General features: G+C 47.7%; 1 protein-coding gene across 2 annotated transcripts in view; it reads right to left on the bottom strand.

The window, feature by feature from the left end:
* NKAIN4 (sodium/potassium transporting ATPase interacting 4) overlaps window positions 1–24,280 on the bottom strand; it is a 50,916-nt gene extending 26,636 nt beyond the window's left edge. For both annotated transcript variants that reach the window (XR_009275371.1, XM_058814603.1), the window contains exon 1: window positions 24,063–24,280. Coding sequence is in view for 1 of the 2 variants with exons in the window: in XM_058814603.1 (XP_058670586.1) it covers window positions 24,063–24,116 (54 nt within the window). In the remaining variant the exon portion in view is untranslated. The remainder of the gene's footprint in view (window positions 1–24,062) is intronic.
* Between the last annotated feature and the right edge of the window lie 1,915 nt (window positions 24,281–26,195).

Here is a 26,195-nt window from a genome sequence, read left to right as displayed (position 1 = left end):
AATCCCACAGTGTGGGGCATTCCTCTGTGGTGTGCTCTGTGGGGCTCAGGCAGAGGACAGAGGGGAGCAGAGGGATGGTGACATCTTAAATCCTGGATGTGAAATACGTCCACAAAGATGTCAGTGTAACTTACTAGAGCTCGTTTGTAAGAGCCTTCAGCATCCCTCCATCATTCCTGACACCTCCTGTGTCTGCTCTCCAGCACACATCCATCAAAGTGAGGGAGAGGAGGAAACTCTCTCCTCCACCTTCGCCCCTCAGAAAATGCTGCCACCAGTAAGGAAATTCTGCCAGCACATCAGTTTTGCAGGACAGGCTGTGCTCCTCTCCAGCACTAATAACATGGTTCAAGGCTAGTACTGGGTTCTAGGCATAAAACTCCATTGCTGTTGGAGTGCTGGGGCAGATTTTCAAACCACATCTGCATAAATATGTGTTTTTTACCTACAGCCATCATCTGTGTATCAGACAACAGCTGGTACCCTGGCCCTGAGCCCCTGTGCAGCTGAAAGCACACAATGCAATTGTTTGCTCTCCTTTGCATGCCCACAGCCTTTAAATGATATATCTATAGGAGAAATATAGTGAGTGTAGGGGGAAAACTGCTAATGCAGGTTTTTCTGCTGTGCCCAGCCTTGCATGGAGAGATCTTTTCTTTTTTTTTGCTTTATTAACACAGTGCAAGCCCCTCTATGGACCTGTGTCTTCCCTGTCAGTACAAGATTTGAAAATATGTTTAATTATCACAGTAGGCCACAGGGATTGCATTATGACATTTCATATTTATTTTTGGCTAAATAAATAATTACAATTTACTATCGACAGTCAATATTCATTTAACTCCTAATCAGGCATTAACCATGAGTAATCCTGGTCTGCTGTGTGTAATCAGCTCTGTGACACCTTTTCCTGGCTGGGATCTAAGCAGCAGTGCTTCTGTGATGGCTTAAAGCATTTAAGGATGTCAGTGGCTGCAGGTTCCTCTCCAGCCCCAGGATGAGAGAAGCCACATCCATTAAATGGCCATTATTCCTCCTTCTTCCTGGCTCAGGGGGGAAATTGCCTTCACACCTCTCTTGGGCTAGGAAGGTATTGCAATTCCCAACACTGCTTTGAAAGTTCAATGAAAATCTGTATTTCAAAGGAATCTGTGGTTAAAGGCAATCAGTCAGGGAGGGGGCAGGCAGCTTTCCCTCTACAATATCTGATTCCCAAATAAAGAAGGACAGAGGGTGGGGAAGCAATGGAGGCAGTCACCAAATCTCTCTCTTCTGCCAAATAATCTTCCCTTAGAAGCAGCACCCTCTGATCCCTCTGCAGCACTTGGGGATGCTGTGGGGCGAGTGCTGCCCCCCCAGCACAGCAGGTTTGCCACACCAGCCACAGGTTAAACACTTAATCCTTCAGGAGGGATTAACACACATACCTCAACGGCACTGGGGCATTTGGGATCCTGACTGGCTGGCAACGGGCCCCTCGACCGTGCCTGCTTCATCCAATCAGGCATTTAATTGGCTTTGTGTGCTGCAGGAGGAGTGGGAGAGGCTCACCCAGCCAGGGACACAATGGGTGCTCGCTGAACCTGCCCTGCCTCCCCTCCTGCTGCAGGCTCTGAAAATCAGGATGAGCACAGATCCCCCTGCCCAGCCTCTGCCATGAGCTCCCCACTCCAGAATCAGGGCAAGCCCTGTCTGCAGGAGTGTTTTCTTCTCCATTCTCCACCAGTATTTGTCATTAGGCTGTATAAATTCATCCTGCCACAGCCTGGTGATGTCTCCTGGTTTGTTTGAACCACAGAGATTGGGCTGTGAGTGACAGATGAATGACCACCCTGGAGATGGACCTGCCAATCTACACAGCTTCAGATTTGGGCACAGATCCTTGAGAAGTCTCTGGATTTTCCCCATAACCCTGAAAATTATCTTCACACCATGCTTCCTTCTCCCTCACCTTCCTTATCTCCAGGTTCTTTCCATCCTCATTTCCTTTCTTGTGCCACCTTCCCAGCATTATTAAACTGGTTTTGTGTACCTGGGAGCTGCAGGCAAGACTCAGCTGCTCCAGAGATGGGCTGTGCCCATCTGCTGGCTCAGGGAAGGAGAGGGGATGTGGGATGTGCGAGCTCACACAAGCTGTTTCCTCATCTATAAAAAAAATAATTCTGATTTTCTGTAAAACATGTTGGTGACAAGCAAATGCTGCTGATGAAACTCCAACACTGTGTTAGTGACAGGCAGGGAGTGAGTGTGCTGCAATCCAACCATTGGAAATGCAGCCTGAAGTTATCCTGGGCTTCCCCCTGTTCCCTCAGGAACTTACCATAATGAAGGAAATATTTGCTGGAAACAAATTGATAAACAGCCCTTTCACTCATTACTCTGCAGGTCTGTGTGCACAGCTTACTCCCCAAGTGCTGCTGAGATTTGCAGGCAAACAGGGCTGGTGCTGGGGCTGTGCTGGCCTTGCTTTGGGGCTGGCATGTGAAGAATGTCACAGTGTCCTTCAGCCCTGGTCCTTCCAGCCCTGCTCAGAGATGGCAGGGTCAGGGCTTGCCCTGATCTATCTGTGCTGAGCCTCTCTGGGTGCCTCTTGCTGAGCAGGGAATTGCCATCCTTCTCTTGTGCTGCCAGGTCTGTGCACAGCAATATCCTCGCCGTGGTGCTCCTACAATGATTCACAGGGTCCTATTGAGAAAGCCTATTATATTCCAGAGATACTGGTTGTAAAGAGGAATGTCACAGATTGTGGCACAGGTTTCAACCCACTCAAAGCTGACAGGACCTTTCCATCAGGGAGGACAAATTTTTCTTCTTTATGACTGTTCTTATTAAAACCAGGATTCCTTCTGCTCCTTTTGCTTCTCTAACCCATAGTATACTTTTACCTTTCATCCTTTTAAATTAAATGATTTATTGCAGCACTAAAATCAGAAGAGTTGTGGCAGAATTTTCTCTCCTGAAATAAACCCCGTTTCTGCTGATCTGAGTGAAACTGGAGTAGCAAATAACCACGTGAAGCAATTGTTAGCCAGGCAAAGGACACAAGCCAAAACTCTCTCTTGGGCCATCACTCATTTATACAGCTGGGGAAGAGCTGAAAGGCACAGGGATGTTCTGCAGCTCATGGAGCCCATCCCACAGCCCACACACAGGAGCACAGAGAGCTCTGGATGCGCTCAGGGCCATCACAACATAAAACTTCTCCTGAGAGGGAAGCTGAGATGAAAGGGTGTTCACAGCAAAATAGCAAAAAAGTCCTAGAAAACACCACAAAACATGGGACAGTTTCTTTTTAGGGGTTCAAACCTTTTCAATGGCTCTGGCAGGATGGTGTCACTGCCAGCAGGACACTCCAAGCTGGTTCAGCATGGCCAGGGGGTGCTTGTTTGAATTCCAGTCCCTCAAATCTTTTCTATCCCCTCAACTTGGTCTTCTGTTGCTCCTCCCCTGCTGATAAGCTGGAGAGTCCAGCCTGCTCCCCTGTGCCCCATAGTGCTGAGGAGGAAGGGAGGCTGTGAACAGTCAGGCACCTGTAATTCCTTAACTCCCTGTCCTTTATAGCCTGCTATCAAAGCCATGTTATCAGCTAGATTTGCTCTTCTTAATTTATTAAGCTTTTAAAGCCTTTAATCTTATTTGGTTTGTATCTGTGTCTTCCACTGCATTTCTGAAATCAATTGGGACACAAAAGAAAAAATGTCAGTCTCAAGAAACGTTGATGCGACTCACACAGACACAGGAAAGGTGCTCAGAAAAGCCCACAACAGGTCCAGTCACACATCCATTTGTATCTGTTTCTGTAAGCAAACCTGCTCTCAACCTTTCCAAGTTAAGCTTAAAAATGTTAGAAATAAATATCCAAGTGGGGAATAAAGGGAACAAATAGGAAAGGCTGATCTTACTGCTGAATAAAAGAAAAAAAACAAAAAACCCCAAATAAAACAAAAAAAAAAAAAAAGAAGAAAAAATGTTTTACCCCAAAACCCAGGCAATTTTCCACTTGACCTATAAGAAAACAACCTGAAAACTCCTTTGCTACTCCTTGTCTCTCAGTGCTGTGAGGACACAGCAGCTCCAGCTCTTGCTCCTCCTCCAGCTTCAGCTGGGACTAAATTTCCACTTAACCCCCTGTGTGTCCTTTATCTCAGCCTGAGCCCAGCAGAGCCTCAGCTGCAGCCCTGGTCCCCCCTGCCCTGCTGGGATGCTGCTCTGGCTCCTGGCTGATCCCAACGCCCTGATCCAGGGTTTGATTTCCTGCCAAGTGGCTTCACTTTTTAAGATGCTCTTTCTTTGTCTGCTGTGCAAACACCATCACAGCTTTCACTGGAAAAGGCCTTTTCCTGAGGAAAAATCTGCACTGGTTTCCTGAGGTATTTTGGCCATGGGATGTGATGGCTTGAGCTCAGGGCAAAGTCTCAGTGCTATGACCCCAATGATGGAAATTTACATCCTGCTACCTGAAACAGCAGGAAGAAATTTAAAAGTCTCAGATTGTATAATTTGGAAAATATATCTATTTAGGTTTTGAACACAAAATCTTTCTTTTGGTTCTTCCATATGGTTTAAGTTTGGCAATACCAAAGACCTGTCTGCAGTTTATCATTATTAATATATTGGTATTATTATGATATAATGTTTAATTCTACACACCTTTCTGTATAATTCCTTTGACTTTGTAAATGCTGAGACAATGCTAGAACTAAAGAATCCTAAACCCAAGCTGTTGTGTGCTGAAACTATCAGAAGTGAGCAAAAAAAATCCCTTCTGTGCCAGTGCTTATTCAAGGTAGGGAAGATTCTGTGAGTAGAAAAACAATTAAACAATGTCTGCTTTTACCACAGTGGCTGCACTTCTAAATAAATACGAATGGTTGCAATAGCTGTTTAATTAAGTTTATCTGGAAAAGCAGCTCAGTGAGCCATTATTTCCCATCCCCAAATGGAGGGGCTGGTTCTGTGAGGTGCCACGTCCTTGTCTCTCCCAAAGTCAGCCTCTCAGTGCCCACACCCGCTGCATTCATGAAATCTCATTTTTCTTCAGTAAGTGTTGTCAAGGAAACCTTCCTTGGGGCCTTGTGATCCACAGCTCCTTTCCCAGCATCCCTCTCCCCACCACAGAGGTCAAGAGACTAATTGCACAGGAGGTCTCTGTTTGTCACTCGGTCTCTCAGGCAGCCTTGGTCACTCTGGCCACTGTGTACAATGTGCCCCATCCTCTGCTCCTCTGCTCTGCTTTCTCCCCAGAAGCTGCTGAAACCTCTTCTGTTCACACAGACATCAGAGGGGCCTCCAACAGCAGGGCTGATACCTTGAAGTCATTTATACTATATTTATATTTATATTTATATTTATATTTATATTTATATTTATATTTATATTTATATTTATATTTATATTTATATTTATATTTATATTTATATTTATATTTATATTTATATTTATATTTATATTTATCGCCCTGATTTTTTAAGATTTTCTAAGCTTTGTTGACATTCTTGGAGGGAACATTCTCACACACCTTCTGTAAATAACTCATTGTTTTGCATTCCTTTATAGAAGAAGAGAGAGTTGATAGACTGTCAGTTTGACCAGTGTCATTGGAGAGGTGGCACTGTCACCCTCCAATCCGCTGTCACTTTTGGAAAACTATAAATGTCGAAGTCGGAAAATCAACTTCCCTTTTTTCCTTCACCTTGAGAACAGTGGTGTGTGCTTGTGTTCTTTCGTGTCCTATAGTGACATATATATTTATATTTATATTTATATTTATATTTATATTTATATTTATATTTATATTTATATTTATATTTATATTTATATTTATATTTATATTTATATTTATATTTATATTTATATTTTGGAGGAAAGCTGGTCACTGTGCTGGCCCTGCCAAAGGGCCCCACGGGGCAGCAGGTGCAGTCCCCATCATGGTCCCACACCAGGTCACTCCCTGCAGCTCTCCAGCAAACACAATTTTTAGGCTGCCTTGTGCGACATGCAAGGATCAGGACTTCTCCCAGCCCAGAACCACCCTGTGCAGAGCCTGGGCAGGGGTAAAACCCTCCCTGTGTTCATCACAATTTCTCTGCTGAAGCCTGGAGCGTGCTGCTGTTAACCATGCTGAGCCCTCACCTGCTTATTGCCCCTGGGCTGGCACCTCTGAGCTCTCCCCTCCCAGCATCATCCTGTGTGTGAGCAGTGCCACTCTCAGCAGTGCCACTGCTGTGACCTTGAGCCCTGAGCTTTCTGCTGCCAGAGCCTCCCAGAAACATCTGAGCTGCAAAGATATGCCACTGCTCAGTCCCACACGCCCAAATGCTGCTTAGCATTCCAGGGAAGGCACAGTGCTGCTGAACAGAAGGGATGAGACTGGCACTGAGCAGCGCAGAAGGCTGGTTGTGTCTGGAGCTGAGGTTTCCTGAGTGCATCTCAGAACCACCAGCTCTGCTCAGCTGAGACATGGGCCAGGCACAGCAATTCACAGAATCATGGGGTCCTTTAGGCTGGAAAAGCCCTCTGAGATCACTGAGTCCAACTGTTCCCTCAGCACTGCCAAGCCCACCACCAACCCACATCCCCAAGTGCCACATTTGAACATCTTTTAAATCCCCCCACAAACAGTGACTCCAACACTGCCCTGAGCAGCCTGTTCCAATGCTTGACAACCCTCTTGGTGAAGAAATTGTTCCTCATTTCCACTCTAAACCTTCCCTGGAACAATCTGAGGCACACATCCAAGCAAACCTCTTAAGCCTTTTTACTCCAAGTGCTGGACTGTGCCACGGAACTGGCAAAGCATCAGGAGCTGGCAGTACTTTTTGTAGCAAGGGAGCACAGCCCATGGCACATCCACAGGGGCTCTCTCCTGATCCACAGCCTTCTCAGCAAGACAGTGAATTAGCTGAGGTTCTGAATGGTGCTCAGAATCCAGCTCCTGGCAAAAAGCAGGAGGAATGCTTCCTAGGAGGAATGCTTCAGGAAAATTATTGCTCTGGATTGCCTAGGCTTCTCCCAAATCAGGGCCAGTCTGATGAGGCCTGTGCTCTGTTCCCCTCACAGCCTCTGGCCTGTCTGGTTTATGGATCCCACAGGTGCAGGCAGCACTGGGTATGGGAGCTGCTGTTCCCTGTGTCTCCTGTATCACCTCAGCTCTGCTGTGATTGCTGATTGCTGAGAGCAGCAACCAGGCTCAATTCATAACCAGGTGCCTTTGTGATCCAGGCAGAAAAGCACTCTGACAGGAATGACAAACTTGTTTTATTTGCAACCCACATCAACACTTCAACCTAAGTTGCCCAAACATGATTAAATTAATCTGTTATGCCCACAATGTTCTCCTCCCTCAGTTTCATGGCTCAGCTTTGAGTCTCCAGCTTTGGGACAGAGAGAAGAGGCATTGGGCTGGAGGGATGTGACTGCATTTGCAACTGACATAAACCCAGGGAGTTTCTTCAAGTGCCTGACATTTTTATCAGGCTCCACACTCCTGGCTTCCCCATACCTGTTGAAAACTTGCTGAGCTATCTTATCCCACCTCATGCTGCTGATCCTGGGCAAAAATCCCAGCTGCTCCCCTGAACAGCATCCTGAGTGTGGCTGACAGCTTCAGCTCTGGGGGAAACCTCTCCCACCAGGAGCACAAATTTCCCTTTTGCATGAAATAATATATATTAAATGTGTGCCATTAACTCAGCAGCCATTTCCCTCTGGAGATCTGCTAGCAGTTATGAACCCATCTAAACACTCCAAAGGCTGTGAGGCAGAGCAGTGCTGGAGATCAGCAGGAATTTAATTTTCTAATAGAGAGATTTATTCCCTACCAACGGGGCTTTATATTGTGTGATCCCTGCCTCTGCTTATGAAGGCTATCTGAAGTTTGGGCTTGTTCCCACGAAAGGGATGCAGGGAAAAAAGTGAAAATACTTGAAAATTAGCCAAGGGCTTGTTGTGTTTAGGGAATATAACCTATATCCTTTTGACCTGCTATCCTAGGCATCACCTGCTTAGCTAACAGAGGGAAACCATTGACAGGGATGGCACAGAAGGCACAAGCTGCCCTGGAGCAGTGCTTGGGCCAGCGCTGCCCAGCCCTGTCCTCTCCTGATGCAGACTCTGGAATCTCCTGGGTGTGGGAGCAGCAGAGTGCAAAGAGCTCAGAGATCCCATGAACTCTCAAGTGTCCCAGAAAGACTTTCAATTATTCAGGGGTCTGACCAAAACTCTCAGTGTGTATAAAGCCCATGAGACACCAGCTGGACTCACGCAGTTTAGAAAAAAATCTGTTTCTCTTTGCTGTTTTATAGGCACTTACTGCAAACTGCAATTTTATTTCACTGCTGTTTACCCCAAAGCAGAACTGTGGCTGTAAATACACCACTGGCAGCTTCCCCAGGGGAGCAGTAACTCTTGCCTCAGGCTCAAAAAGCCAAGCTCAGTTTTCCCTCTGTCCTGTCCACACACAGCCTGACTAAAGACTCACTGTGACAAAGTGACACTGAGACCACCCCCTGCTTTTGGCTTTCAGAACAGGAATGTTCACTGGCCAGTCTAATTCATGGCTGGCACCTCCTCTTCAGGAAGGGTCAGCTGTGGCCTGAGTGACAAAAAGGGAAAACACCTGCAGAAAGCCACCTGAAGCCCTCTTTTCTCATACAGCAGAAGATGAGGGTGAGAGTTTTTTGGTGGCCATGGAGCACAGCCAGCAAAGCCCCACTCTCTGCACAGGTCTGTGTCACAGCAGCCCTCAGGATGCTCCCAGCACATGGGGAAAATGGCTCCTGCGCTGATGGACTTTTGAAAGAACAAAGGATCACTTTTGTAGGACCCCTTGTGAGCCCCAGGTCCGTGCTGTGTCCCCTCCCTGCACCCCCAGCTCGTTCCTGCACATGGCACTGGGAGCTCCAGCAGCTGATCCCCTTAATTAGGTCACAAATGGATCACGTGTAGAACACTTGCACCAGCCAGATCTTCTGGAGGAAAAACACGCAAACCCTGCAACCGGGGTAAAAGCTGGGGAGAGGAAAGATGCCAAAGCTGAAATTGCTCCTCAAAACTTTCTCTGGAGGAGCCTTGCTTCAGTTTCTGCTCGACAGCTGGGCCCTGCTCCCTGACACTGGAGCTAAGTGGTAGCTTTGCTTTAATTTCCTCTTGCTTCTGCTGCAATGCCAGATTGCTTGGATATTCGTAAACAGAAGGAATTTAATGAAAATTATAATTAGAGCCCTGCGGTGCTCTCGCAGGTCGCCTTTACACTGGGCTGCCTATTTACATTACAAATCAGGCTGGTGTCACTGCAGAGTCTACAGCAAGAGAGGAGAATTCATTAAAATGGAAGCACAGGGTGGGTGAGAAATAGGGAAGAGAGAGAAAATGATATTGTTATTATTAATAATCTATGAAATTGGGATCTGCCACTGGCTTGCTGCAGCTCTGCTGCTCGAAGGAAAGCTCGTCCTAATCAGCCTGGAGCAGGAGGGGACACAGCACAGTCACCCAGAGACTTGCATGGCAATTACTGTACAAATGGAGCCTTTCTTCATAGAGCAAGGCTTTCTCACCTCACCATGACACAGAGAAGTGCTCTTAGCACCTAGCCGTCAATTTGGGGTGTTAGGAAGAGACAACCTGAAGCCAAAGGGATGTAATTCCCATTATTTTGCAGCTTTCCCTTTCCACCTACCAGCAGCTCCTTATGATGCTTTTTGCCTCCTGTAATGCAGCAGCTCCTGCTCCAGCTCCTTCCACCAAAGCCCTCCAGCACAGCTGGGGACTCTCTGTCTTCCCATCTATGCAGTGAAATTAGGAATAACAACCTCATTTTACACAGAGGATTGCTGGAGGCTTGCAAAAAGGTTCTGCAACATTCCACACCAACAATTCTGCCTCAGCATTAAAAGCATCTTCACTGCCATTGTGGTTTTTTGGACACCTACCTGCCTGTGATGGCAAAAACAGATGGCCTGGGAACTTCCCATAATGACAGCAGTACCAATCCTAACCCCTCACCTTTCCCTTCACTGTCACATTCTCAGCATAGAGAGGTGAATTCCCATGCCTGCATCCCCCAGATGAGAAGCTGGAGGTATTTTAGAAGTTGGGCTGCAAATAGGCCAAGTGGTTTGTTTGCATTTCATCCTCACTATCATCATATAAAGTGACCCATATTGTGACAGCTGGGTTTTAATCATCACCAGTAACACTGATGTTTGTGCTTTCCCAAAAAAAAAAACCCCAACCAAACACAAAAATGTGTTTATATCAGTTAAGAAAAAAGACGAAATGAAAAATTATAGTTGAAAAAACATGTAGACATTTTTTCAGCTGAAAAATAGATATCAGTGAAGAAATACTGACCAACTCTCCCCTAATGAATGTACCAGCAAATTTCCAGGCCTGTCATCAGAGCATGAAATAAAAAAAGAACTGGGAAGAAAATAGTATTTTGGAGAAGAAAAACATTTAGCATTTCAGCTTCTGGTTCCAGTAAAATGCTTCTGACAGGAAGAGTTTTAAATTGGAACAAACAGGAAAACAACGATTTTGTTCAAAACAGGGATTGTCAGAGGCTTTCAGGGTATTGCAGGAATTTTCCAATAACCACAATCCCCACAAAGAACTTCCCTCTAAGAAGTGGATAGAAAATGAATCAATCACTATTGATTCTCATCATCTGGTTGCTTCTCTGGAAGAAAATCAGTCCTACTTAAGCAATTGATTCGTTACCTTAGCAATTGCAAGTAAAAACCCTGGCTTTCCTTGCCTCCTTCAAGGCATGCCAACTAGGGATATTCCAGTTTTCCAGCCATTTCAGGAGGCAGAGCCAATTTTATGTGATCAAAGATGAGTTCTGAGATGTCACCAGCACCCTCAGCATGGTCCCTCATAGGTTGGGCAGCTCCTGGGCTTCCTCTTCAGCTGCACCTCCCCACGAGCACTGCTGATGCAGAGCTGAACCCCAGCTCTGTTTTCCTCTAATAAAAGCAAGAAAACAGAGACACACAAAGTGCTCAAACACATTAATCAACTAAATACCTAAAGAGGGAGCTGGCAAAAAGTTTAGGCATGATTTGAGGCTGAAAATGTGCCTCTCTCTTTCACGGGTGATGGAGCAGTTTGGGAACTGCAGTCTGCTCTGGGCAGCCACGGGAGGGTGAGGGCACAGCTCTGCTGCAAAACATGTCTGAGTGCTGGGAATCAGGGCTCCAGGGTGGATTTTCTGGGATTCACAGCGTGAGAGTGGCTGTGGGGGAAGTCACTGTGGTTTTCTCATGCCCACTGTCCCCTGCACCGCTGTGTTTCTGCTAGACTTGAGAGGAGCTCAGCAAAACCAAAGATCCTCATCAGGGATTTACCAGCAATACAGAATCATGCTGAAAACCCACTAAGGTTTACCAAATCTCCCACTGGCGCTGACACCATTGACCACCTCACTTTTGGTGCTGCATGCCCTTTGTTTTCCCCTCAGCCCAAGTGGATGATGAAATGAGAGCCGTGACGTTCACTTTGATGGAGGGAGCTGCTGGCTCTCCAACAGGGTAAACAGGGATTCAGTGCCTTTTAAAAAGCATGATTTTTAAAGGAAAGCCCTTTTGAGTGAGGGCTAGAATGGGGTTATTTTCCACATGACCAAGCACCAAAAGGAAAGCAGCAGCCCAGTCCATGCTCTTATCACCCTCCCTGAGTCACCCACTGGATAGATTTGTCACAAGGTGAAATAAGAGCAAGTCCTCAATTTATTATAATTTTCTACTTGTCCTCCTTAATGCAGTTCCTGCCAGGATGAGTTTGCTGTGGGAAAGTGGAATGAAACCAGGCCTTTCAGTTTGCTGCTAAATGGGACTGGGGGAGGAGGCTTCAGGGGGGAGGGAAAATCTTCCTCATTAGAAGGGGAAAATGTGCAACGCAGAGTTTTCATCAGATGCTGCCCAGCCTCCCAATTAGGGTGGTTGGGACAAACAGTGGTGTTATTATATGTAACTGTTTATCCAGTGCCACTCAGCCATTGTTTATTTCATGAGCATAATTTATCTCCTCCGTTGTGCTACCCAATTTGTTTGCACTTTCAGTCCACTCGAGTGTCTCTCTTTCATTGTACACATCGTTTGGCCTCCCACCAACCAACTCTCCAAGTTTCCAGGAGTGTCACACAATGGCCAGGCCCCTCCTGTGTTTCATTTTTCGCATGACATTTTTGTCCCCTTATTTCTGCGCTGCCCCTGCCCCTCCCCTGCTGCAGACTCGCAGCTCCTCAATGGCTCATGATTTATTCAACAGCAAAGCTGAATTTCTCTTTTCCTTCTCTTTCTCCACTTTCCCCTCCTTTTGGAAGCAGAGGCTGGTCAATAGATGCCACTCTGGCAGCTCTGGAGAACAAAGTTCACTTGCAGCAAATCTTTGTGATCGTGTCTCCACAGGGCAAGAGTTTGGTGACCCTGAGGGGGCTGAGTCCCAACCAGCACTCACCCATGGGGCCCCCACAGCCTCCTGTGTCTCCTTCAGCCGTGAGAAGGGACAAAGACTTGTCCTCTATTAGTTTGTGACACCAAAGCTTCATCCACAGCTCTGCTTGGAGGTGTGAGATGATTCCTCATCCCTGGAACAATGGCATCTTTGGTTTGATCCTACTCCAAACTTCCCGAATTTTTCCCCCCCAAGTCCTCTGATCTCCCTGCTTCTGGGTCTGACTGCAAGGATTAGCTAAAATAGAAAAGTGCTAATCCCCATTATAGAAATTCAAATCCTTGCTGCTACATTAAGTAATTTCAGGGAGGTTTAATCTGGCAGGACTCGGAGGTGGCTCCAGACAGAGACAACACCACCTGTGAATCACCTCTTCCTCCAGCCTGGTGACACTGCAGCAGGAAGATGCATTTTCCTCCTCCTTGTAGCAGAACCCAATTTCTGATGGGTTCTGATGAGCTCTCAGCCCTGGCCTGTAGCTGAACCTGGGGTTTCCTGCTTCAGCATTCCCATTGAGTGTGCCAGGATTGGGATTCTGGGATTTCTGATAGAAAATCTGGACAGTATCTCAGCACCAAACCCTGGAGCTCCATCTGAAATGCCCTTTGTTTATAGATTAGTGGCCAAAACTGGGAGTGAGGAAGTTTCCATAGCCCAGGGAGGCTTCATGAGGAAAAAAAAAGCTGGCAGCCATGAAACCTGGGCTGCATCTCATGCAAGGAAAGCATCCTACAGGACCCTGCCCTGCCACCTCCTGTCACTGTGAGCTGCTCCAGAAATTCATCGTACTCGAAATGATTCACTCGAGTGTCCATTCAGTCCCAGTTCATGGATTGCAGAGCCTTTATTGCACACCCATATATTTAGCACTGGGATGGTTCTCAGCAGTTCTAACAGCCCTGTCATCTAAGGAATAGAACAAAGAGCCATTATTCATCACAAGGGAGACACAGTCTTTATCGTCTGGAGCCATGGCAGAGTTCTTCTATCACCCTATCTATTCTTTCTCACTGTCACACAATTCAGCTTTAAGCTGTCTCAGTGGCAGCCCTGGAAGCCCAAATGTTTTGCAGTTTCTCCCAGAGAAGTGCCCAGATAATGTTGTGTTGGACTGACCACAGGAACGACCCCGAGCTTCCAGGAGCAGGAGGGGGAACCTTTCTAGAAAAGCTTGAGGTGGACATTCATCTCTGCTAGGTCAGGAGTAAAAGGCAAGCAGGGTTATTTAAAGACATGGGGAAGCACAGCTACAAGGAGAGATGGATGGATGTGAATTTTGGGCACTGATTACACCCACAATTTCTGGGTTCGGCCCTGGCTGATGGCAGAGCTGTGCTGGCTGTAGGACACACCAAGCTGTGCACATCACCTGTCCCAGCCTCCCTGCAGCCCTCCCAAACAGCCTCAGGGCTTCCTTGGTGGACCTGTGTCCAGCACACAGCTGGAGGAGCCAGCCTGGATCTCTGGATCTGGATATGTGGGGATTAATACCTTAGGACCTAAGCATGAACCACCCTCCATGCTTAGCATCTGCCTGACTTGCTCTGTGCCTCTGGGAAAAGCAGGCCAGATTTGGGGCTACAAAACCCCCTCAGGCCAGATTTGGGGCCACAAGACCCCCTCAGTGGTGCAGATGAGCCTATTAAATGCAAACAAAGCAGCACCATTCAAAGAACCAACTACATCATGGTCTCCACAGGCTTCAGGAGCATTTGAGGTTGTGCCTGGCTCAGCACAAGGCAGAACAAGGAGTAGAACCCTCTGAGAAGGTGCTGTGTGGGGGCTCTCACCGGCTGTTTGCAGTAAGGCAAATTCATCCTTCCCCTGGATGTCCCTGCTCAAAATAATGAGATGGGAAACTTGGAGACCCACAATTCTAAAAAGTGTCAGACATCTGAAAAAAAAAAATTGCACTTTCCCAGCTTTTTAAGTTGTTTTAAGGTTAGCAGTCACATCTCCAAGCATCCAAGCTCACTTTTCTCCACATGCCCAGACAGCAAAGGGCACAAAACCGCCTGTGAACTCCCATCACACTTCTCCCAGCACCCGCTCTGCTCCCTGCTGAACAGGCAGCAATCTCCCAGGCTAATTAGCCAAACGGTATTCTGCACATATTTAGCATTTCTGAGTAATTAGGATAATCAGATTTCTCCCCTAATTCTGTACATCCACAGTATAAGCAGGTGTGCTGCCTTTCCCACATTGATACCACAGAAGAGTGTTTGCCTGCCAGAGCCAGGGGTGCCAGCAGCCTGGCAGAGCCCACCCCAATCTCCCACATGGTCACGGATTACCAGCAGCCATGGGGAATTGGGAACTGGCTTTGTGTTGGCTGAGCAACCAGAAATTCAGATATCCATGCAAGTTATCTAAATGCACAGTCCTCAAACCTGGCCAGAGATCCAACGTTCCCTGCACCATCCTCAGGGATTGGCTGCGGGAGGTGTTTTGTGATGCACTGAACAGCAGCAGGTGCTTGGCCCAGAACCTCTGAGGTGTTTTGGGTTCTGGGGAGGTTCTGGGAGTCTGCCCAACACTCAGGACTCGGGTCTTGGTCATTCTCCATGAGATCTCATCAGCCCATGGGCCTGGTCCTTATCTCTGTGAAACTGTGAGCTGGCAACCACTCATCTGTGTCTGTGCCACTTCCAAGGTCTCCTGAAATGAGTGACCTTAAATGAAGGCCCAAGACGGTCAGGCCAGGCCAGCTTTTCTTGTCCTGCTGAGGTTGGTCTTTGATTCAAGAGGAGATTTGCTTCCAGCCAGCTTCACTCAGTAATCCCTTCTCAGGGAAGCAGAAAAATTTTGTTTGTTTTTTTTTTTTAAGTGCCCATGAATATATCCTGGTTCAAGGAGCATTCAGATGTGGTGCTTCCACAAAAGTGGGAGTTCTTAAAGGAGTATCAATGATCTAGCATCTCTCAAAGAAGGAAAGGTTGCTCCCAAGCCCCACAGCACAGAGTTACACTCTCCCAAGTATCTGGACCATGGCAGTATCTGCTGAGCTTCAGGTAGAGAAGAAGTTTGCTTGGAGACCTTAGAGTAGATCCCAGTGTACTCTCAACTCGAAGTTTCTAACATGCAGGACAATGTTCTTGTAGTAGTACTTTACAATAACATCCAAACTTCCTAAATATAAACAAACCTGAGTTTGTTTAAGGCCAGGACTTAAGATTTCTCCTGATCTCCAAGTAGGTGAACCATGCTAGTACTGAGATTGAGCTTTGGTTACTACAGAGGTAATGCTCAGGTGGAGCTGAAGATAGACAGTGACAAACTGTTAATTGTGGGGAGCCTGTTTACCCATGATGGATGACCACAGCACTCAGAGCACGCCATGCAAGGCTACACTCAATATTCTATAAGTTGAGTGTGGGTAATAAAATGCTCCATCCCCTTCTTTAGTGTTCTCTATCTCACTTTCCTGTTCAGATGAAATGGTGCTCACAGATGAACTGCCCCCAGGGAACAGCATTTAGAAAATATAAATCGGCACCAAATTCTTTAATGGGTCCAAGGCTGTTGTGAGGTCACCACACGCACAAAACAGGTCCCTGGTCCCCTGAGAGGTGTCACAGGAGGCATCTTCCCAGGCTTTGTATATTTGCTGTAACTGTGTTTTCATCTGAGCATCTGAATCCAATTTTTGTAGAGGTTTTAGGACTTCAGGAGAAATGGAAGTGAACTATCCTCAGTACTGTTCAATTCTTGCTCTTTCCTCTTAGCCCAGGTGACCAGCAGGCCAAGTGCTCACCAAGGAAGGACTGAGTGTGTCCTGTATCATTCTGACTCAGGTCAGTGATGTCCCATGTCACAGGAGTGGCACAATGACACACAACCCAGACGGCTGGGCACAGGGATGGCTCTGCTGCTGAAACAGGAGCAGCCTGTGCTCCCACACCCCTGGACATCAGGGCTGGGCACACATCTGTGTGCTTGCTCCACTGGTTCAAAAGAACACCATGAGGATCCTGGTTTTCTTGAGTTTTGAGCATTGGACTGAAAAAATGAAAGGTTAAAAAACAAAGGAAAGAGGGAAGAAAGCAGATATTTTGCTGGACAAAGAGAGCCTGGGGAGCAGGTGGGAAGCTGCCTGCAGGGCTGGCCAGGAGCTGAGAGGTGGCAAAGGAAGCTGGCACAGCAAGTCCTGACGTCTGCCCGCCTCGAGCAGGTGATGAAGACAAGCTGCTGCCTCAATTCCCACAGTATATTTTCATTAGGCCCAGGCAGATGGCAGCTGAGGTCACTGCTTCCACACCATCATCCTTTCAGCCCAAAGGTGTCAGGGAATCTGACATCTCAATTACTAAACCTGGAGTCACCCAAGCAGCACCTGATGGATGATTGGGGAGAGGGGATCAGAAAAGCTGCGCTCCTGATTTCCATGAATTCTCATCTTTGAGAGAAAATCTGGGACGTGCACTTCCCTGATAAACAACATATTTGTGTTCAATGTTCTGACACAAAAGCAGCTGTGCTAAGAATGAGCCACGGACACCAGGAAAATGGCAATTAAGCCCTTGTGGAAAACAGACCAAAAAGCACCCCTTGGAAAAGACATTTGATGTTAATGAGCTACAGCAAAGTCAAGGGAGGAGATATTGATCTTGCCCCAGCAGAGATCTGCTGCTCGCTCCTCCATAGCTGGTGAAGCTTCAGAACACAGAGCAAAATAAAACTTCTGTTCTTCACAAGGACTCTCAGACGTGGGGCCAGGGCTTAGCTAAGGCAGGAGGAGCCAGAGCAACACCACCATTGACTTTTCTGTGCTCAAGGTGAGACACAGTTCTGACAAACTGGTGAGAAGCAGCAGCTCTGCTGAAGCATCATCTCAGAGATTTCTGCCAAATACTTCACTCATTTCAGTTCTTCTCCTCCCTGTTATTACCACCTACTCTCCTATTATTACTTTACTACTACTGATTCTCAACTTTTTACTCCTGTTAATCCATACTTTTGTAATCCCTACAATTATCCCCACCAAGAAGAAGATGAAATAAGATTCTGACTCTTACCAAAGATCAATAAGCGAAAAAAGCAGAAGTTGTTTATTCCTAGTCTGAAATCTCATGAACTTTAAGGTAATATTATGACTCTGGAATGATTACAAAATATCTCAGATTCCAATTTCCACAGGGCGTTTATTCATTGAGTTTCCTTCTGCAACAAAAATACCCCAAACCACTGTGAGCAGATGAGTCACTGCAGCAAAGCACCACCCTGAGCAACACCCAAACCTGTGCTTTCCCCTTGAGGATTTTTCTCCTTAAATCCCACCATGAGCTGGGTTTGGGGGAGACATGATGATGTCAGAGATATTTGAAAAGTGAAAACATCCAGGGTGCACAACCCCAATGGAAAAAAACAACAAACAACCAACTTCTTTTTGGGGAGACTTTTCAGCTGTTTTCAGCAGTGTTTTCAAGCTTCTGTAAAAGTTCAAAATATTTGGGGTTTGGCACAATGAACACCCCCATCATTTTCAGCAAACGTTGCTAAATGCCAGGGTATTTTCTTCCTTTTTTGTCCAGAAATGTCATTTTTTCCCTCCTCATGTTCTTTAGACAGGGAAGAGGTGAAGAATGTGCTGCTTCAGAGACAAAAGTTTCCACTTGGTTAAAAACTCTCTTTCTACCAAACTGAAATACAGAGACACAACCTGTGCAGTTGGCTGTGCTCATCACATGTACTGTGGGAGAAGTGGGAAAAAGGGAACACTAAATCACAAATTATCCCTGGTTTTGGGGGGTGTTTTCACAAGAAAGAAAGGTTCAGTTCTACTGACCTCAGACACAACGTTTTGTTAATGGGAAAGGCAATGCTACAGCTGGGGCACTTGCTGCTCCCTGGATAATCTGCATTTTCTTAAGTGCTCAAAAAGCAATGGGCTAGTCCAGGGTTTTCCTGGAGGAAAAAAGATCACAATCTGGCCTTTGTTATCCAGTTTGTTCTCCAAGAGTTCATACTTGAGGGCCCCTGGAGCGGATTCTTGGAAAAGCTCCACTTTGCACCCCAGCCAAAATGATCTGAGTTTCCATATATTATTAGCACACAATGGAGCAACGTCAGCTCCCTTAACCCCACACCAGCCAGAGGGAGAGGGTCCCCATCAGGGAAAACCAGATCCTTCTCTTCTTCTACTGAGAGGAAAAGGGGAAGCCAAAGGAGCAGAGAGCGACCAGGAAAAATCAAAGTGGTCAACGAAGTCACTGTGTCAGCCGAAATAAAACCCCAGTTCTCCAAGGAGAGTTGACTTCAACACCACCCTGCCCTCAGCTGCTTTTTTGGCTTGGCTTTGGCCAAATTTCATTGCTGGTCTGAGTGGGTTTGGTTAGAGGACACAGTTCCTGTGAGTCATCTGCAATCTCCAGCACCACCATAGGAAAGGCGGATGTGGGGAGCCAGGAGACCTGGGCACGTCTGAAACACAGACCCCAAACTGCTCCTCCCTTGTTTGTCCCTTGGGCTGCAGGGTACTGACTCCAGCTGCTCAGGAAAAACAGGGGGGAAAAAAAGAAATATCTCATGCAAAAATTCAACTTTTTGTAAGAAAAGCTCCACCACTCCAAAATTAAAAATGTTTGCCAGCACAGCAAACATTTGCCAGCACATTTTTGACTTTTCGCCAAAATATTCTGGCCAAAACTTGGGAGAAAAAGTCAGGATTGTCTATGGAAAGCAGATACTTCTCATGAAAATATTCATTTAGTTAAATCCCCAGGTTTCTACTGAAAGTCAGCTTCAGTGGAAAATGCTGATGAGCTCTATTATTGGCACAGCTTTAATTTTCCTTTGTCTGGAACAGACACGGAGAAGACAGCATCTGTCAAACGCAGCCTTTAGTCTTACGTTATTATTTAGCCTGGAATATTGTTCAAGGACTTCAGGATAGGCTTGAGCCATCACAGAGCTGGGTGCTGGGCACATCCACCAAAGATGGCCCTATCCCTGGAGGGATGGTTAGGATTTAAGCACAAGCCATGGAGAAGAAGATAAGCAGCTGGGGAGAGCACAAGGTAATTTTGGAGGGGTCCTGAGCAGCGTGATGAGCCAAGGGATGCTGTGCTTCCCCTTGCACCTGCTCTTCCCCCCAAGGCTTTGTGCTCAGCCACATGGCAGCTGTGCAGGCTCACAGCTCCCTCAGGGCAGCCCGACTCTGCCCTGGCTCCAGAGGCAGCTGCAGAGGAGGGGAGAGACAAGCCCTGCTCTCCTCTCCCAGCCTCCAGCCCAGATGATCCCTGGGGTGGAGAGGAGAAAGCCAAGCAAGTGATTTCTATAGCTCCCAGACACTGCAGTCCTGTCTCCTCCTCACCCTGCAGAGGGCCATGCTCTGCCACCCTCCCCACTGCAGCCCACGTGTGCTGAGGGATCAAGTCAGAAAATCGGGATCACAGAACCCAGGTTTGGGCTGGAAGGGACCTTAGATCATCTCACTGCCACCCCCTGCCAGGGCAGGGACACCTTACACTGACCCAGGCTGCTCCAAGCTCCATCCAGCCTGGCCTGGGGCACTGCCAGGCATGGGGCAGCCACAGCTTCTCAGGGGCTCACTACCCTCAAAGGAGAGAATTTCTTCCCAAAATCCAATCTAAACGTACTCTCTTTCAATTTATAGCTATTGCCCCTTGTCCTATTACCATATACCCTTGTAAAAAATCCCATTATTCCAACTATTTTAAATCACACTACATTTGTGCCCAGATCCAGCCTTTCCAGGGCATCCCACTGCCAGTCTGCCACACTCCCCTTCTGCCCTCACTCCTCACGTGCCCTGCATCATTTTATGCTTCAACCAAACCAATACAACCACTTCAAGAGAGCAGTTAGAGAAGGATCTGTGCTGTTTCAAACAGCTTCCAGAACTGGTCACCCTCTTCTGTAAGAGATTAAAAAGGAATCACTAAGAAAGGATCGAGGCAGAAAATAAATAAATAAATAAATAAATAAATAAATAAATAAATGTATCTAGTTACTTTTGGTTAGCTGGTTGTGCAGTCCCATCCCAGGGCGCCTTGTTCTGCGCTCATTTGAAGTATTAGCCACTTTTTCCATTAGAAGCTGTTATTCTAGGGGGATTTATAATGTATCTGTAAAATTGTCTCCAGGCTTTGCCTGGCATCTGAGCTCTCAATCCATGGACAGAATGTAAAGAAACTAGAGTTGTTTGATTTATAGGGACAGGGCACGGGGAGCCAGGGAATTTTTCCATGCTCAGTGGAAATAAATTCACATAGTGCCTCCGGTGCACAGGTACTTACTGCTCCAGAAAATTCACCAGTTGGGTGCAATCTCACACTGGCCGAGAGGAAAGCAGCAAATCAATTATTATTTCATATCTCCCTGCCTCAGACCCAGCCCTGGTCTGTGGCTCCCCACCAGGACCCACCCAGCCCACTGGTGGGTGTGACAGCCTCATTCCACTCGGGTTCGGAAATCCTGCCCTCGGCAAACCCTTTTCAATTCTAATTCCAACACAGGGCATTTCTTAACCCACCACACAGGCTCCCTGATAGAGAACCTCATGATTTTTTCCTGGGGCGGCCTATGGCTCATTTAAACTTTGCTCTTGTTTCTTAATAAGCATCTGCGCAAAGGTTGGGAGGGATGAGGAAGGGCTGGTGGTTTGCTGTAGGTGACAACAGCTCCTGGATGGCAGAGGTGTTTGGGCAAAGTGAGAATGGGAAGGGGGCAACCCCTTTGGGAATCACAAACCCTGGAAAAACACCCCAACACTTTGTTGATGGTCATCCTCTGTGCCATCCATGGCTGAGGAGAAGCTGTTTTGCAGGGTAGCCCTGACCTGGGCCAACTTTCACCCAAACTGCTGCAGGAGGTAGGACTGGACTGGGAAAAAGGGAAGGATTAGGGACAGGGATGCACACCAGGACAGAGGGAGGGAGAGCCAGAACCTTCTTGCAGCTTCCCTGCAGCACCGCTCAGCAAAGCACCGAGCCTAGCGTGGACGCTTCAAGGAAACAATAATCTAAAATTGGAGCACGGCAAATTATTTATTCAAACTACAGCCTTCCCTCCCCCCTTGATTAGCAAACCGCTGGGGAGTCAGCCCTGATTTTCCTCAGACAGATGCAAACGCTCTCCTCTCTCCCTGTGCCACGGCTCAGCCCGTGGGGGGCTGAGGAGCTCGTTGGTATTCGCATTGTGTAGCAGCTCCTTCAATTCACACGTTGTTCTGCTCTCCGGCTGGAGCACAAACTTTTTCTTTGGGAGCACACACTGCAAATGATGAATTTGTTTGTTTTCTGCCTTTTTTTTTTTTTTTTTTTTTTTTCCCAGGGAAACATTTATACTGCAGTGTGCAAACACTTCCCCGCACGCTCACTCAACTATTTGCACCTAATAATAAAACGATTCATATGAAGCATTGCAACTCAGAGTGCCTGAGTCGAGTTTTTTGGGGGGTTGCTCATGTTTCCATTCATCATTTATATGAAGAGCCCTGTGAAGCTTTGAGGAACAGACACCAGAGCATGTAACACATCTCAGGGGTGTGCTGCAGAACTGAAGTGGGAGATCCCAGCACTGAAATCCTCTCTCCACTTGACTCAGAGGTAAAACGTCCACACAAGAGCCAGAATTTCACCCCTGGGACTCCAGCAGTGGGAGACCCAGAGCTTGGCAACAAACAGGGAAGGCTGTGAAGGGTTCAAAGTATCAAATGAGGCTGAGCAGAGACATGAGATGAACAAAGGAAGTTCACGTCATTATAATTTATTGATGATCTCGGCCTGATTGCTTCAGTGTTTTGTCTTAGCAGAGCCCACCCCGGGCAGCAGCGAGCCCTGCACGTCACTTGGCCGTGCGGATGTGGAAGTGATGTGATGATTTACAGACAAAGTTTGCTCAATTAAATAAGAACATAAATAACAAAGCACCACGCTGGATCTCACCCTCACCCAAGCTCTTGTTGGGAACTGGCCAGCATCTCCTGACCTCACCCCCCACCAGAGCACAGCCCCAGAAATTCCCTCACCATAGTTCACATTTTTCCAGCTCTACCAATTCACCCAGCAAGTGCCATGGGAAATCGCTACGGCTTGAGGCATCCAAACTTGCTTAAGAATGAGCCAAACTGATTCTTTTCTTCAAGAAGGAGGGTCTTAAGGAAAATAAAATGCTGGGGGTTCTTTGTCCCCGTATCTTGGATACAAGAAAACTCCCACGCTTGTCAGAAATCAGAACAGCACCAGCAGTTCATGGCTTTTTCTTTTTCTCATTCCCTCCCTTTCTTTTCCCCCCAGTGTGTGAGTGTGTGCTTAGAGCAGGATGACACAGTGATGGGTTTAAGAGACAGTGAGTGCTGAGACACCAATTTCTAATGTAATACAGGGTGCAGCTTCTTCCTTGTGTCATCACGGGTGAAAAATCAAAAGAAATAATCCAGGAGACTAAACACACTCCCCAGCCATTCAACTCACTCATAAATATGCTGAGCAAGATGCTTTGTGCAAGAAAACCCCATCGCTTCTATTCTGTATTTTGTTTAATGATGAGTCAAATCCTCCACACTCGTCTTCCAACTGTGCCAGTCTGGGTTCACAGGGGTGCATTCCCACCCTCTTTCCTTGCAATTTTAGGCTGTTGGGTATCATTTCCAAACTAGCAGGTTCCCAGTTTTCCTCTCCCACCTTCAGTCCTGGGTCTGCTCCCTGACTCTATGCAGGAAAAGAAATGTTGTCACAGCACCCAACTCCAAAACAAAGAGTTTTAGCTAAACTCACCCCTTGGCACCAGAAAACTATTCAAAAGAACTTCACAGGAAGCCTGCCCTTTCCTGCGCGCTGCTAACGCTCCAAAATAAAGCAAATTTGGGACACGGCAATGAAATTAAACCCCTAGATGCTGTCATTTCCTTTTTAAGGCTGGAGGAGCCCTGGAGCCCATTAGCTATTGACAAGAAGGGGACCCTCCGGACCCAGGCTGGATGCGCAGATACTCAGGGAACAACCAGACCTTTGTTTATCATCTATGCAGATGTCATAAGGACCAGGAACCCGCACCCGCCAAGGACCGACCCGTGCCCACCAGGGACCGCGCTCTCCGCACACTGGGAAGTTTATTCCTACATAAATACATTCGTAATAATAGGCACATTCTATCCAAAACCTCCACTTCATCCCGAGGAGGTTTGAAATAATTCCTTCCGAGCCAGCACAAACCCCAGCAGGAGCGACCAGGGTGGGATGCGGGTGGACCTCTCCATGAAAGGGGCTGAAGGTACCGGTGGGTTTGTGCACGTACCAAGTTTGGTTTGGTTTGCAACACCGCCACCGAGCCGCCGGGACTCCTCTCTAATAGTAATTTACTTATTTTTTTTCAGTTGTATTTTATAAGCACAAAGTTATTAATTGAAAACTACTTTTTCCTCCCCCCTTTTTTTTTTTTTTTTTTGAGTTTTAAGCACGGGTAAATCCTCCCCAGCGTCCCCGGAGCGCAGCCCACATCCCTCCACCTTGCTGCTCCGAGCCGAAGTTGCGGAGGAGCGCAGCCCTGCCCGGGGCAGCGGGCACCGAGGCGCTTTTGTCCCGGCGAGCCGAACCCGCAGGTCCCGCCGGCTCCCCGCGATGCCGAGCGGCTCCACTCACCAGCTGCAAAGTGCAGAGGAAGATGAGGGTGCAGCGGCCGGTGCAGCATCCCATGGTCCCCGAGCAGCGGGGGCAGCGCGGGGGCAGCCCGGTGCCCGCGGCCCCGCCGCCGCCCTGGGGCTCCGCTCCGTTCCGCGGCCGCGGAGGTCGCTCGGTGTCGCTCGCTCGGTGCCGGCTGCCGGAGCCCCTCCGGGAGCCGGGGAGGAGGCGAGCGGGGCCACAGCTTAAAAGGGCAACGCTCCGGCGGCGCTGCCGTCCCGCAGGCTGGGCGGGCTGGCGGGGCGGGGGCTGCCGCCAACGCCATGATGCGCCCCCCGGGCCCCCGCAGGCGCGCTTGGATGCTCCGGCCCCGGCCCCGGCCCTCCCCCGGGAGGCGGGGGCAGCTCCGATTCCCCGGTCAGGGCAGCATCTCCTTTTTCTCCCGGCCAGACGCGGGAGTGACCGGTCCGTGCTGGGGCACAGGGCTGTGCTGGCCAGGTGTGCGCGCAGGACGCTCGGTCTGTGGAGATCCACTCCTCTTTCCACCCCGTGCAGGTGCTGGCATGTTCACCCTGGACATTGTGAAGCCCCAAACTAACCTAAAACGCAATGGTTTGTCAGAGAGGATGTACATGGAAAACAAACTCCTAAAGGGCGATAAGACACGGGATTCTTTAAAATTCATGTTTATGGGTATTTTACAGTGTACTCAGGCTTGAGAAGGAATCCCAGCTGACTGGGAGCAGAGGGATGTAGGAGAGCATCGCTCTACTTCCAAAAGTGCTTCAATCTGAGCACCTTGTATGCACCACTCGCTGTACCTTGCAGATGTAGAAAAGCAAGTCAGTCGACTTAAATTGTGAACAGCACAGCAAACCCACAAGCACAGAACCACCTCCTTTATGTGCCCGAGTCCTCCCTACTGCCTCCCCTGCCAAAGGAGAAGCAGGATCCAGAAGCCAAGAAGAAGAAGCAGGATCCAGCCCACCCTGTGCACGCACTTCACTTGTGGCCGGCCTGAGGAGCAGGTCACACACCACACACTGTGACTGGGACAGACTTGCTGCTAAGCTCAGCACAACACGATAAGAAGCTTTGGGAGAGCCTCATCTGGTGACAAGGTCGTCTCTTGGCAATCTCCAGTGGCCCCAGCGTCTGCACAACAGTTTGTTCTGTCGCCTCTGGCTGTCCCTTCTTCCTCTGAAGAGAGTCAGGGTTTCATTTCTGCCTCCCAAGCAGGGTGTGACTCCCCAGCAGCAGTGATCAGCTCCACTTTCATTTTAAATAAGTACAGCCCGCTGCTCCTTGCAGTGGGGTGAGAAGGAGGTGGCAGCTGAAATCATTGCAGCTCTGTCATTTCACTCAAGGAAAGCGCTGTCTGCCTCTATCCAAAGGAAGCAGGATTGGTCTTCAAGTGCTTGGAATGTTTAAAACCTTATATTAACAACATTATTGTTATTCACATCAGCCACAGGGAGAAACAGAACAACCGAACACACCAAGTTTGAATACCTGAGATTAGAAGGCAGACTCTGAATTGATCACAAATCCTTCTGGTTTTAAATGGTAAAATATATTGATTATCTGACCTGTGCACTGTGCATAACCAAGGCATCAATTAATGCAGTCAGGTACAATAAAACATATTTTATTATGGGTGAAAGGAAAACACCCAGAGAAGAAACACCCAAAGAAGAAACCAATTTTTTTCACCCAGAAAACTGTGGACTGAGGAAGCCTTGGCAGTATTAATATTCCCCAGAAGGTGGAATTTTGAATGGAAAAGGCAATGGAGCAAAGATCAGTTTATTTTTTCATGAATGCAGATAAAACATTCCTTACAAACTGCACAGGGAGGTCTCACTCTGCACTGTAGGGTCAGACAACTGACATCAGAATTAGAACAGGAGCTCAAGTTGGCCAAAAGCAGCCTGGGGTTAGGCTGGACTTGTTACATGCTCTGGAAACTGCTGGGAACAGCAGGGGAAAGCTGGGATGCAGCCATGCAGGTTAGAACCTGGCTTTTCTGCCAATTCTTAAGGTTTTCTGCATCTCTTGTTCCACCTCCTGCTTCTAAAAACCTCCTGTAGGCATTGCTATTTTCCAGCTCAGTTGTAGTGCAAAGGAGACACAGTGTGAAACAGCAAAAGGTAT

The sequence above is a fragment of the Ammospiza caudacuta genome, chromosome 15 (genome assembly GCF_027887145.1).
Source record: "Ammospiza caudacuta isolate bAmmCau1 chromosome 15, bAmmCau1.pri, whole genome shotgun sequence".
NCBI lineage: Eukaryota > Metazoa > Chordata > Aves > Passeriformes > Passerellidae > Ammospiza > Ammospiza caudacuta.
This window is presented reverse-complemented; position numbering and strand designations above follow the sequence as displayed.